Below are 13,755 nucleotides of genomic sequence, written 5' to 3'. Positions count from 1 at the left end.
GAGCATTTCTCCTTTGCCAAGATGATCCATCGACCTGACAGGTGTGGCATGTCAAGAAACGGCATGGTCATTACACAGGTGCACCTTGTGCTGGGGACCATAAAAGGCCACTCTAAAACGTGCAGTTTTGTCACACAACACAATGCCACATATTTCTCAAGTTTTGAGGGAACGTGCAATTGGCATGCTGACTGCAGGAATGTCTACCAGAGCTGTTGCCAGAGAATTGAATGTTAATTTCTCTACTATAAGCCACCTCCAATGTCAAATTAGAGAATTTGGCAGTATGTCCAATCGGCCTGACCACGCAGACCACGTGTATGCCAACATGTGGGCGAGTGGTTTGCTGATGTCAACATTGTGAACAGAGTGCTCTATGGTGCCGGTGAGGTTATGGTATTGGCAGACACGGAAAACGAACACAATTGCATTTTTTAGATGGAAATTTTGAATGCACAAAAATAATGTGACGAGATCCTGGTCCATTATGAAGCCTATTTTTTTTTTTAGGTATATGTGACCAACAGATGCATATCTGTATTCCCAGTCATGTGAAATCCATAGACGGGCCTAATGAATTTATTTCAATTGACCGATTTCCTCATATGAATTGTAACTCAGTAAAATCAATTAAATTGTCTTTTATATTTTTGTTCAGTATAGATGATACCCAATCAGGAAACAGAGTTTCAAACACATTCAAGACACCCAATTAGTTTCAAATACATTTCCACCAAACATTGTGCACAGTTCTAGAGACCCACATTAAATAGTTTGTCACGTACACAGATTAGCAGATGCAGTGAAATGCTTGGTTTTTAGCTCCAGCAGTGCAGTAAATGCCTAACAGTATAATACTAATATACAAAAAGAAGACACAGAGAAACAAGTAATTAAGAAATATCAGAACAAGGACTATTGCAAATGGATCTGTGTTTTTGTATTTTGTTTGTATATTGTGCTGTAGTAGCAATGTCCTAACCATTGCCCTGTTCCTATACTGAATTACAGATCCTTTGTTCCTCTGAAAGATTTAAATGATCCAACAGAATTGTATGTAGGAGAATGCAGGGGTGTATTCAGTGAGGGGAAACCAGATAGAAATTAAATAAATAGAGTGGATACAATTCCCTATTCTTACATGACAGGCAATTGTACCTGGTCTACACAATACAGTTCTACGTTAACGTTCTGTAACATTGCACCTGCAAGTACTGGCCCCAGGATTTGATTTATTAATATTGCTTGTAGTAATTGCCTTGATGAGGGGAAGGAATTAAGGAAGGGGAGAAATTGAGGAAGGAGTTAAGGAATGAGAGTAAAGGGATGAAGAAATTAAGGAGGGAAAGGGAGAAAATAATTAAGAAAGGTGCAAAAAGGGATTAGAGAAAGGAGGAAGGAATTAAGGAAGGTGTGAAAGGGAGGAAAGGATTATTACGGAAGAACTGAAAGGGATAAAGGATGCATGTGTGAAGGATTTGAACAGGGAGCACGTATTCCTTTTCTCATGATTACATGACAGTTATACACAACAGAAGGGTTACATTGTTTTCTATTCTACCATGTTCAAACTGTTATTTTTGTACCAAATATTTTGCTATAGTTGCTGTTGGGTCAAACAAAGGGCCGAAGCCTTGATCATGTGGAATTCTAGCATTGCTTTCAATAGTAATTATTTGACGATAAAGGAGTGTCCTTGAAAGTATGTTTCGTGTCTGCAGCCCAACACCCCTGTATTTACAATCATAGCAAACACACGTCAATGCCATTTCACTTTTGATTCAGGTTCATTTCACATAGCTAAAGCAATGTTGATAGCTAGTATAAGACTAATTCAGTCTTGTTGATTCTGCATGCTCTTCCATCTGATGTGTGTCAGACAAGCTAAGGAATATGCTTGTAAAACAAAGCAGCGTAATGTTTTGTCCAAAAATATGTCTCAATAAAATGTATTACAATTGATAGCTGTTGAAAGTCTTGTTGTGAAATCATATAATGAAATCGCTTCAGAGGCAGATTTGTACAATACCTTGAGTGTGTAAAGTTGCCACGAGTGTAGAAAGCTGTCAAGGCAGAGGGTGGCTACTTTGAAGAATCTAAAAAATATTTTGATTTGTTTAACACTTTTTTGGTTACTACATGATTCCATATGTGTCATTTCCTAGTTTTGATGTCTTCACTATTATTCTACAATGTAGAAAATAGTAAAAATAATGAAAAACCTTTGAATGAGTAGTTCTGGGAAAGGGGACCAAAACATTTCTGCAGCATTGAAGGTCTCCAAGAACAGAGAACACTTCTTAAATGGAAGAAATTTGGTACCACCAAGACTCTTCCGAGAGCTGGCCGCCTTGCCAAACAGGGGAGAAGGGCCTTGGTCAGGGAGGTGACCAAGTACCCAATGGTCACTCTGACAGAGCTCTCGAGTTCCTCTGTGGAGATGGGAGAACCTTCCAGAAGGACACCCATCTCTGCAGCACTCCACCAATCAGGCCTTTATGGAAGAATGGCCAGACATACTCCTCTGTAAAAGGCACATAACAACCAGCTTGGAGTTTGCCAGAAGGCACCTAATAGAGACTCGGACCATGAGAAACAAGATTCTATGGTCTGATGAAACCAAGATTCAACTCTTTGGCCTGAATGCTTAGCGTCACATTTGGAGGAAACCTGGCACCATCCCTACGGTGAAGCATGGTGGTGGCAGCATCAGATTGTGGTGGTGTTTTTCAGTGGAAGGTACTGGGAGACTAGTAAGGATCGAGGGAAAGATGAACGGAGCAAAGTACAGAGAGATCCTCAATGAAAACCTGCTCCAGAGCACGCACGACCTCAGACTGGGGGCGAAGGTTCGACCTGAAGCACACAGCTAATACAACGCAGGAGTGGCTTCGGGACAAGTCTGAATGTTCCTGAGTGGCCCAGCCAGGGCCTGGACTTGAACATCTCTGGAGAGAACAGAAAATAACTGCAGCAATGCTCCCCATCCAACCTGACAGAGCTTGAGAGGATCTGCAGAGAAGAATGGGAGAAACTCCCCATACATAGGTGTGCCAAGCTTGTAGCATCATACCCAAGAAGACTCAAGGCTGTAATAGCTGCCAAAAGTGCTTTAAAAAAGTGCTGAGTAAATGGTATGAATACTTATGTAAATGTAATATTTGTTTTGAATAAGTTAGCAAAAATTCCAAATATCTTTTTTTGCTTTGTCATTATGTGGTATTGTGTGTAGATTGAGGAGGGAAAAAATACAATTTTAGAATACAGATGTAACCTAATAAAAAGCCAAGGGGTCTGAATACTTTCCGAAGGCACTGTATATATATACCTGTTTTTATAGTGAAAGCACAACCAACCATGGATTAAATTACCGCTTTTATTCACATTTAAAATCCAGATTTTTTTTTGCAAAGAAAACATTAAAAACATAACATCTGTTAAAACATGATAACCTTGGGGTGTGTACTGTAAGGTGATAGTATAGGTGCAGAGTTTGGAAGTTGGTGCATGGAGATTTGAGATTTATAGTGCTGGGTTCTAGAAGGGTCTGGAAAGGTCTTAGCTCTCCCGGCTCATGTATGGACAGACCACACACACCTGTGCAACGTCATCGTATTCATACGTCCTCTTCAGAAATGTGTCAGTTAGTCTCAGGCCGGATATACTCTGAAATATAAGAAAATGCTAATTAATTATGATTATTATCAGTAATATATTTTGAACTATTAACAGTCAAAGTGAGACGTAACATAATAATAAGACGTCACAAAGGGTCATATGCTTTGTGGGTAACACTATAAAAGCATCCAGGTATGATGCATTGTAAAACTTGTCATGGAGCATGTATGACCCCATTTAGGCCGATTGAATGTTTAATGGATTTATTGTCAAGGCGAGCGAGTAAATAAAACATTGAAAAGTGAAAATACTAAAATACTATAGCAAACGTAGTTCAACAGCTAGTGACCTAATCAACAGATTTTAGCCTCTTGGGGAAGATAAGAGGCAAAGTTCAGCCATAATCCGTGAGGAAGTTGTGTCTCTCTCTTTACTGGAGACTTGAGGACATTCTTTTTGCTGTAATATTGCAACTTTTTCATTTTTCAGATGCCATTTTTTATTTTTTGGGAAAAGTGAAGTGGGGCATTCGTTAAACATGTAATTAAAATGGTATGGCCTTATAATATCTTTCAATCATCTCACAATGACCACATACTAAATAACAGCCAGTTTGAGGCAGTTGAAAATGTTATGGATCGAGGGACATAACATATTATAAGCCTTGTTAAAAAGACAAAACAAATATTGTATTACATGCTTGTGACAAGTATTAAAGCTTGATACCTCTCTGCTTTAACCTAAGGGTTACCAAGTATTATAACGTGAATAACTTAAGAAATACCTGCAGTCCCTGGACAGAGGAGAGGAGCTTGAGGGGCAAAGCGAGTGAGGCACTGGGGCTGACTTTGCCTAGCTGTCTCCCTGATACACCACACCAGTGGATGGAGCAGGTGTTACACATCTCCAGCACCAGGTCCATGGTCCTCTCACTGCAACAACACACACAACCAGCCTGGTTACACATTGATATGTTCTTTAACCTGACTATCGGTTGCCATTCCTTCTTGTACATGAATGAAATGGCATGACAATGACAGACAGGGGAGTAGACTAAAGCATATAGAGATCAGTACATGCGTATAGCAGAGTTGAGGTCAATTCCATTTCAATTCATTTTTAATTGAATTCAGTCAAGTGAATTGAAACGCTATATAACCCCACCCCTGGTGTACAATAATATTTGAGGAGTCTGTACGACTTTACCTGCAGTTGGTGATTTTACAGGTGATGTCGAAGGGTTCCTCTAGGTTGACGGTGTCCGGGATCATCTCCAGCGATAGCCTGACGTCTCCGTAACCTGGAGCCTGGTGGCAACAAGAGGGGGAAAAATAAAATACCTTGATGAAGGTTGACTGAGACCGAAACGTTGGTACGTACATTTTCCCGGATTTACCGCCTACAATTTTGGACCGATTTTCTTCATGTTAGGCTAACAAGAAGGGCATCATCTGGGACCATGGTTGAGGCCACTTTAGATTGCACTGTGTTTTGTACTTTGTTAAATTGTCTGTTTTTTGTGTTTTTGGGTGGTCTTTTGGTTGGTCTTTTGGTTGATACGCAATTTGTGATGCAATTGTAGGTCAATTTGGAAACCGTGTAGAATGACTGCATTTCCCAATTGAGAATATATTAAAATCAGATGTTATTGGTCACATACACATATTTAGCAGATGTTATTGGTCACATACACAGCAGATGTTATTGGTCACATACACATATTTAGCAGATGTTATTGGTCACATACACATATTTAGCAGATGTTATTGGTCACATACACATATTTAGCAGATGTTATTGGTCACATACACATATTTAGCAGATGTTATTGGTCACATACACATATTTAATAGATGTTATTGCGGGTGTAGCGACATGCTTGCGTTCCTAGCTCCAACAGCGCAATAGTATATAACAATTTACAACACACACAAATCTAAATTAAAATAATGAAATGAAGAAATATATAAATATTAGGATCAGCAATGTCAGTAGCATTGACTAAAATATAGTAGGATAGAATACAGTATATACATATGAAATTAGTAAAACAGTATGTAAACATTAAAGTAGCCAGTGAGTCCATGTTTAGGGGTGGCAGGTAGCCTAGTGGTTAGAGCGTTGGGCCAGTAACCAGCAGGTAGCCTAGTGGTTAGTGCGTTGGGCCAGTAACCAGCAGGTAGCCTAGTGGTTAGAGCGTTGGGCCAGTAACCAGCAGGTAGCCTAGTGGTTAGGTTAGAACCAGCAGGTAGCCTAGTGGTTAGAGCAGTAACCAGCAGGTAGCCTAGTGGTTAGAGCGTTGGGCCAGTAACCAGCAGGTAGTCTAGTGGTTAGAGCGTTGGGCCTGTAACCAGCAGGTAGCCTAGTGGTTAGAGCGTTGGGGTAGTCCTGTAACCAGCAGGTAGTCTAGTGGTTAGAGCGTTGGGCCTGTAACCAGCAGGTAGCCTAGTGGTTAGAGCGTTGGGCCAGTAACCAGCATGTAGCCTAGTGGTTAGAGCGTTGGGCCAGTAACCAGCAGGTAGCCTAGTGGTTAGAGCATTGGGCCAGTAACCAGCAGGTAGTCTAGTGGTTAGAGCGTTGGGCCAGTAACCAGCAGGTAGTCTAGTGGTTAGAGCGTTGGGCCTGTAACCAAAAGGTTCCTGGATGGAATCCCCAGGCTGACAAGGTAAAAATCTGTCGTTCTGCCCCTGAACAAGGCAGTTAACCCACCGTTCCCCGGTAGGCCGTCGTTGTAAATAAGAATTTGTTCTTAACGGACTTGTCTAGTTAAATAAAGGCTAAATGCGTATATAGGGCAGCAGCCTCTAAGGTGCAGGGTTGAGTAACCAGGTGGTAGCCAGCTAGTGATGGCTATTTAACAGTCTGATTGCCTTGAGATAGAAGTTGTCTCTCAGTCCCAGCGTTGATGCACCTGTATTGACCTCACCTTCTGGATGGTAGTAGAGGGATGAACAGGCTGTTGCTCGGGTGGTTGATCTCCTTGATGATCTTTTTGGCCTTCCTGTGACATTGGGTGCTGTCGGGCAAGCAATGTGCCCCCGGTGATGCGTTGGGCAGACCGTACCACCCTCTGGAAAGCCCTGCGGTTGCAGTTGCCATACCAGGTGGTAATACTCCCCGACAGGATGCTCTCAATTGTGCATCTGTAAAAGTTTGTGAGGGTCTTAGAAGCCAAGCCAAATTTCTTCAGCCTCCTGAGGTTGAAGAGGCGCTGTTGCCCCTTCTTCACTACACGGTCTGTGTGGGTGGACCATTTCAGATTGTCAGTGATGTGTATGCCGAGGAACTTGAAGCTTTTCACCTTCTTCACTGCGGTCTCGTTGATGTGGATAGGGGCGTGCTCCCTCTGCTGTTTCCTGTCGTCCACGATCAGCGCCTTCATTTTGTTGATGTTGAGGGAGAGGTTATTTTCCTGGCACCACTCCGCCAGGGCCCTACCCTCCTCCCTGTAGCTGTCTTGTCATTTTTGGTAATCAGGCCTACTAATGTGTCGTCTGCAAACCTGATGATTGAGTTGGAGGCCTGCGTTGCCACGTATGGGTAAACAGGGAGTACAGGAGGGGCCTGAGCACACACCCTTGTGGGGCCCCTGTGTTGAGGATCAGCAAAGTGGAGATGTTGTTTCCTACCTTCAACAACTGGGCGCGGCCCGTCAGAAAGTCCAGTTGCACAGGGTGGGGTTCAGGCCTAGGGCCCCAAGCTTAATGATGAGCTTGGAGGGTACTATGGTGTTGAAGGCTGAGCTTTTGTCAATGCTGCGAATACAATCATCTTGAGCTTTGCTATTTTCATTGTAATTCTCCAATGAGTCACATTCGGCAACAGCCCAGGTATGACTGACAAAAACAATGACAGCATCAACACCACCACTCAACATCACCACCACCACTCAACATCACCACCAATACTAAACATCACCACCACTCAACAAATAACCACAAAGACAGCATTGAGACTGAGAATGTCCTGTTATGCAACAACCATACTGTATACTGTGACTAGGAATCATATACTCTAACTGATAATGTACGGGTACCATTCTCTGTAGCTGGCTTGTCTGCAGCCTTCCTCTTTCTCCTAAGTTGGTCTTCCACACAATGTCCAGTTTGCCGATCACCGTCACGCCCTTGATGATGCCCGCCTTCTCTGCAAACTCTGGCTTGGGCTTCAGACAGTAGAGATACTGGCGCGTGTCCATGGGCTGCAAGTAAGACATCTTCCCAAATGTAGACGTTCTGGAACACAGTCAGGGTGGAGAAGTCTGAAAACCTATTACCTTTGACATATAGTGGGGGCGTCTCCAGCTACACTGACAAAACCTGGCCAAGCGAATGCTGTATTTTGTAAGCAGCATAGTTTCCAAATCAGAAGTCATACAGCTTTCCCTTTCTAAATGTTTTAACAAAAAAAAAAGCAGTAAAATAACAAAAAGTACTGACACTAGAAACTCGGTTCCCCTTTATTTTACTGCACAATCAAAACAAAGCTAAAATGTGTGTGTGTCTCCCTTACCCTTCGTCCTCAGTCTCCACGGTGTTGAGCTCGGCGACGCTGTACATCATGGAGGGCTCCAGGGACACTTTCTCCATGAACATGGACGACGTGGTGATGTTCTGGATCTGGGCCTCCAGGAACACCTCGTCTGTCTGGGGTCAGCGCTAACGTTAGACGCCAATACTAACTAGAGGAACACCTCAAAGGATCTAACTGGGCAGCACTTATATTGGCCACTCAAGGAGATATTGTAGATTTAATTTGGGCCTAGTGTGTGTCACATTTTTCTGCTCACATGTAATTTATACAGGTAGAATCTGGAAAACACCACAAAGTACCTGTATAATTTAGGCATGTACTGTATGAATGCGCCTGAAATGTTACACATTAGAACCCCAGTAAGACAGGGTTTTTGTTTCTTTGTCAGCCCTATGAAAAATCAACCAGTGGGGCCCAAATGGAGTACAAAAGTCTGCTCAGTTTACCTTTGAGGAGTGGATTAGTACTGAACTGAGGTTCAGATTAGTTCATGCCTTTAATCCAAAGGCTAGTGATTAAGTAGGGACCACAGTCAGTAACATTCTGCCAGACTGGGGTTGTTGTTACAGAGCAGAGCACCTCTACTTCCCATCTCCCATGCCGAGCCTGACCAGTCATCCACCCAACCCAAACCCTCAGATCTGACACATCTCAAATAGCACCTTATACCCCATGTAGTGCAGCTATTTTTGGCCATAGCTTTATATGAACAATGTTTCACTTGATCAGATCTATTTGGACTCCTGAAAGAGTTTCTTTCAGTTAAAAGAGTGAAATAAACATATACAAATCAGATTTATAAAATCACCAACTCCATAAACATCATTCAAATGTACAGCCCTTTACATAAGAGATATAATTCAAATCTACATTCTGAATCCAATCATTCAAAAGAAGTGTTGAAAAGGAAACCCCACTACAATCATACAGACCTAGGCGTTTGTCTGAAATAGGACCCTATTCACTATAGTGCACTACTTTTGACCAGAGCCAAAAGTAGTGAACTATATAGGGAATAGGGTGCCATTTCACAGCCCTACACCAATTTTGTCTAGGGCTGAGAAAGTCCTGTGAGAGATGAGTTAGCAAGAGGGAAAAATCATCGAAGAGGAAAAATCAGAGCAACGGCAAAATAGTGGAAAAAGCATTTCATGGACTTTTATTAACGCAGCATGATACCTCTGATTTCCTTGCGAAAAGTAATATCTCTCTAGTCCGGCTGAAACCAAACTTGAAATCTTCCTGACTTCACAGTCTGGAAAGTTTATTTTGATGTTTTCGGCATGATGCGTTGATATTGAAGGGGCCTGTGCTTTTTTACCGATTGGTTCTCCTCCATGTCTTTCTCGCTCAAACACCCACATGGACAGCCCCACACAGCTCCCAATCGCTGCCCCCTTCCAATACAACTGTTGGATTTTAAAATCCAAACAACTAAGAAGGTCTCAACGCCCCAGATTGTATTTATTTTTCAAATATTGCACCATCAACGGGCTCTTGTCCAGTGTGTCACAGCTCTCCCTCGCATCAGCCAGGCTACTGTACCATTGAGTTTTCTACAGACTTTTATTCCCCACAATAACGTGTTAACTTCCATGCCTTTTAATTATTTTGCCTTTGCTCTTTTCCTACAGAAAGAGACAGACATTGCTGCAACAAAAATGATTAAGAAAGCGAGGGTTAAGAGCAGTGAAAACAGAAAAAACTATTACCACAGAACTGAGGTCACTCTAATGGAGAAAACAAAAACACAAGAGACAAACAAATGAAGGTTACATGTCAAATGAAAGTGACAATACATCTGATGCTCTAGCGAATGAAACTATGAAACAGTACTATGAGAGAAAATCTGCAAATTTTACTATATGCGTCACCAATGGAAAATACCTGACCATGGAATGAAACATAACATACAGCAAACAATTTTTATGTCAAATTAAAAACCAATTGCTGAATTGATAGTGGAAATTTATGGAGAAAAGATGTGACTATGTATGAGCGAAGATAGCTAAAGTATGTTGACAAAGGTGGAAGGTGGAAAGTTGAATATGCTGGTAAGATGACTATTTGTCATTGTTTTGGTACAGGTAATAAAACAGTGAGGTAAGTGCAGCTGGGAGAAAGAGAGAAACAAACATACCTCTGCATTGTAGAACTTGGTTTTGACGTCGAGTGGCTTCAGAACCTGATTGAGAATACATTGCAAGCTAAATGATGCAAATGTCTCAAATGATTTCTCAAACGATTCCTCCATTCAACAGCCATAAAAAAAATAAACAATCTTCCTTCACAACAACAAAAAATATAGCCATTTATCTCCAGTGACAAAAAAAATACTTAAATCCATGAGCCAACTAATTTGATTTAAAACAGTCGGTATATCTTATACAAAAAAGTATTACTGGAGAAGTTAGATTTAGTTTCATTGTGTGACTCAGAGTAGATCCCGTCTGAGACTGAGGATAGTAGGTAGTGAGATTGTTCGGTAGTCAAAAGCCAAAGCTAGTGTGCTATTGCCTTTTTACATTGACATTTTAGTTACTTAGCAGACGTGGACCAGTGACATTGTTCAGGGTTGAGGTCTGCTCTTCCAATATAACTCAGTGAGGGGGAATGGGAGAGTTCAAATAAAGGATGCTTTGAAACTCACCTGAAATTTGAAGAACTTCCTGAAGTACAGCTTCTCTCCGGCCTGTGTAGTATAACTGACTGCACAAACCAAACTGGAGTAGAGACACAAATTCTTTGCATTTTAGCACTCAAATCATCTCCTATGCATCTTTGCAGATGTGTTGATGTACATCTGCCCCATAGCTGTGTCTCGAAGGGACACCCTTTCCCCAGAATTATATAGAGCACTGATCAAAAGTTGGGTACTATATGGGGAATAGGGTGTCATTCCAGATTGACTCAATGTCAGAATAGAAAACGTACATGTGAGTCCCAATCTCTTTGACTTCATGGTGGATGACATCATCAACGCAGGACTCAGGCTTCAGCTCTGTGACTGCGTTGTTGGACGCTGATAGGTTTAACCTCTGAGAGCTGGTCTGCAGATCTGCCTGTAAGACATGACAAAAAAAGAGAGGGATTTCACTTAAAGGAGTGTGAATAGGACAAGTGGATTCATCAGAGATGAAAGATGCTTCCATTGGATTGACGTAAATCTGTATTGTACCTTGACTAGTATGTCCTTGACCACCTGGCTGCTGTCATTGTGTACACTAATGTAACTTGAGAAGGTCTCGCCAAGGAAAATATTTCTGTGCAGAGGAAAGTTAGTACGCAAGTGTCACACACAAAGACAAGGGACTACACACAAAAACAATGCCCACTGAAGACCAGAAACAACACTTTTCTTTTCAGTGAAAATTATTAATGTATGGTATATATCTCCATATACAGTGCATTTGGAAAGTATTGACTTTGACCCCTTGACCTTTTTCATATTTTATTAAGTTACAGCCTTATTCTAAAATGGATTAAATACATTTGTTTCCTCATCAATCTACACACACTACCCCATAATGACCAAGTGAAAACAGTTTTTTTGTGTGTGTGTGCAAATGTATTAAAAATAAAAAACAGAAATACCTTATTTACATACATTTTCAGACCCTTTGCTATGAAACTCAAAATTGAGCTCAGGTAAATCCTGTTTCCATTGATCATCCTTTAGATGTTTCCACAACTTGATTACAGCATTGAAGGTCCCCAAGAACACAGTGTCCTCCATCATTCTTAAATGGAAGAAGTTTGGAACCACCATGACTCTTCCTAGAGCTGGTCGCCTGACCAAACTGAGCAATTGGGGGAGAAGGGCCTTGGTCAGGGAGTTGACCAAGAACCCAATTGTCACTCTGACAAAGCTCCAGAGTTCCTCTGTGGAGATGGGAGAACCTTCCAAAAGGACAACCATCTCTGCAGCACTCCACCAATCAGGTGTGTCTGGTAGAGTGGCCAGATGGAAGCCACTCCTCAGTAAAAAGGCCCATGACAGCCCGCTTGGAGTTTGCTAAAAGGCACCTAAAGGACTCTCAGACCATGAGAAACAAGATTCTCTGGTCTGATGAAACCAAGATTCAACTATTTGACCTGAATGCCAAGCGTCATGTCTGGAGGAAGCATGGTGGTGTCAACATCATGTTATGGGGATGTTTTTCAGAGGCAGGGACTGGGAGACTAGTCCGGTTCGAGGGAAAGATGAACAGAGCAAAGTAGAGAGAGATCCTCGATGAAAACCTGCTCCAGAGCACTCAGAACCTCAGACTGGGGCGAAGGTTCACCTTCCAACAGGACAACGACCCTAAGCACACAGCCAAGACAACACAGGAGTGGCTTTGGGACAAGTCTCTGAATGTCCTCGAGTGGCCCAGCCAGAGCCAGGATTTGAACCTGATCGAACATCTCTGGAGAGAAAACTCAAGGCTGTAATTGTTGGTGCTTCAACAAAGTACTGAGTAAAGGGTCTGAATACTTATGTAAATGTGATATTTCAGTTAAAGTTTTTAGAAATTAGCAACAAAAAACAACATGTTTTTGCTTTGTCATTATTGGGGTGTGTAGATTGATACATTTTAGAAATAAGGCTGTAATGTACAAGTATAGGGGTCTAAATACTTTCCAAATGCACTGTATACTTCCACTACCAAAAATGGAAAACACCATGAGTGTTCATGAGAGTCTCAGCATTCAATCGATTGGTTTCTAGGCCAAACCGTTTGGACGCTACAGACATTTTTGTGAGAAGACCGATTTCTGGGATGCCGCATGGTCTGACAAATACCGCTCTAGCTCTGCTACCTTTCACCACAGAAGCAGAAGGGTGATGTCAGCGAAAAAGGTCAAGGAGTTACAAATTGCAACGCTGTTGGGTTTTTCACACTCAGTTTCCCCATGTGTTTCAAGAATGGTCCACCACCCAAAGGACATCCAGCCAACTTGGCACAACTGTGAGAAGCACTGGAGTCAACATGGGCCAGCATCTCTGTGGAACGCTTTCGACACCTTGTAGAGTCCATTCCCCCGACAAATTGCTGTTCTCAGGGCAGTATTAGGAAGGAAGTTCTAACTGTTTTGTACATTCAGTGTAAACTGTGTGTGCTTCTCATTTCATCCTGTTCTATATACGTAAAAGGGTTCAAAATGGCTGTTGTAGTGTTTATTACCCAAAGTTCTGAGGTAGTGTGAGCATCTCTCCCAGCATTAAAGCCTCTGCTCCTTTAATAGTGGATGGATCCTCCTTCATGAGCCGACTGAACAAATCTCCTGTAGAATGCACGCGCACACACAATCGTCAGGTCTCATCAGATTTCCCATCATGTTAGTTTTGTAAATGAAATATTGATGATCAATGTCAATATTCTAAATCTCTGAGTAAAAGGCTGCCTTCAGAGGAGCAGTGTGGAAGATACGAGAGCTGGGTGGCATAAAAACGATCACAATTTATTTTCTGTCTCTGAAATATAGTGTTCTAGTCGTTCATCTTGATTTACGGCTATGCCTTCATTTAATTTCTCCACCCTGGTATAAATAGCGTCCCTACCCAGAAGTGTCACTGTGATTTATGGGTTCCGTGGCGTTGGGTTACCAGCCCAGTGCTCA

The 13,755-nt window shown here is 41.9% G+C and overlaps 1 protein-coding gene across 6 annotated transcripts in view; it reads right to left on the bottom strand.

Annotated features, from left to right (window-relative positions):
• Window positions 1–3,362: 3,362 nt before the first annotated feature.
• Window positions 3,363–13,755, bottom strand: part of LOC112230782 (trafficking protein particle complex subunit 13) — a 32,057-nt gene continuing 21,664 nt past the window's right edge. For 5 of the 6 annotated variants that reach the window (XM_024397067.2, XM_024397071.2, XM_024397069.2 and 2 more), the window contains 11 exons: window positions 13,320–13,419; window positions 11,330–11,414; window positions 11,086–11,213; window positions 10,802–10,874; window positions 10,292–10,336; window positions 9,864–9,881; window positions 8,131–8,264; window positions 7,655–7,853; window positions 4,825–4,925; window positions 4,403–4,550; window positions 3,363–3,666 (listed from right to left, as the gene is read on the bottom strand). In XM_024397067.2, coding sequence (XP_024252835.1) covers window positions 3,559–3,666; window positions 4,403–4,550; window positions 4,825–4,925; window positions 7,655–7,853; window positions 8,131–8,264; window positions 9,864–9,881; window positions 10,292–10,336; window positions 10,802–10,874; window positions 11,086–11,213; window positions 11,330–11,414; window positions 13,320–13,419 — 1,139 coding nt within the window. In that variant the 3' untranslated portion in view covers window positions 3,363–3,558. The remainder of the gene's footprint in view (window positions 3,667–4,402; window positions 4,551–4,824; window positions 4,926–7,654; window positions 7,854–8,130; window positions 8,265–9,863; window positions 9,882–10,291; window positions 10,337–10,801; window positions 10,875–11,085; window positions 11,214–11,329; window positions 11,415–13,319; window positions 13,420–13,755) is intronic. The other variant, XM_024397068.2, reaches the window with a different exon arrangement.

This window comes from Oncorhynchus tshawytscha, linkage group LG33, assembly GCF_018296145.1.
Source record: "Oncorhynchus tshawytscha isolate Ot180627B linkage group LG33, Otsh_v2.0, whole genome shotgun sequence".
Taxonomy (NCBI): domain Eukaryota; kingdom Metazoa; phylum Chordata; class Actinopteri; order Salmoniformes; family Salmonidae; genus Oncorhynchus; species Oncorhynchus tshawytscha.
The sequence above is the reverse complement of the archived record's forward strand: the minus strand, read 5'-3'. Positions and strand labels throughout refer to the sequence as shown.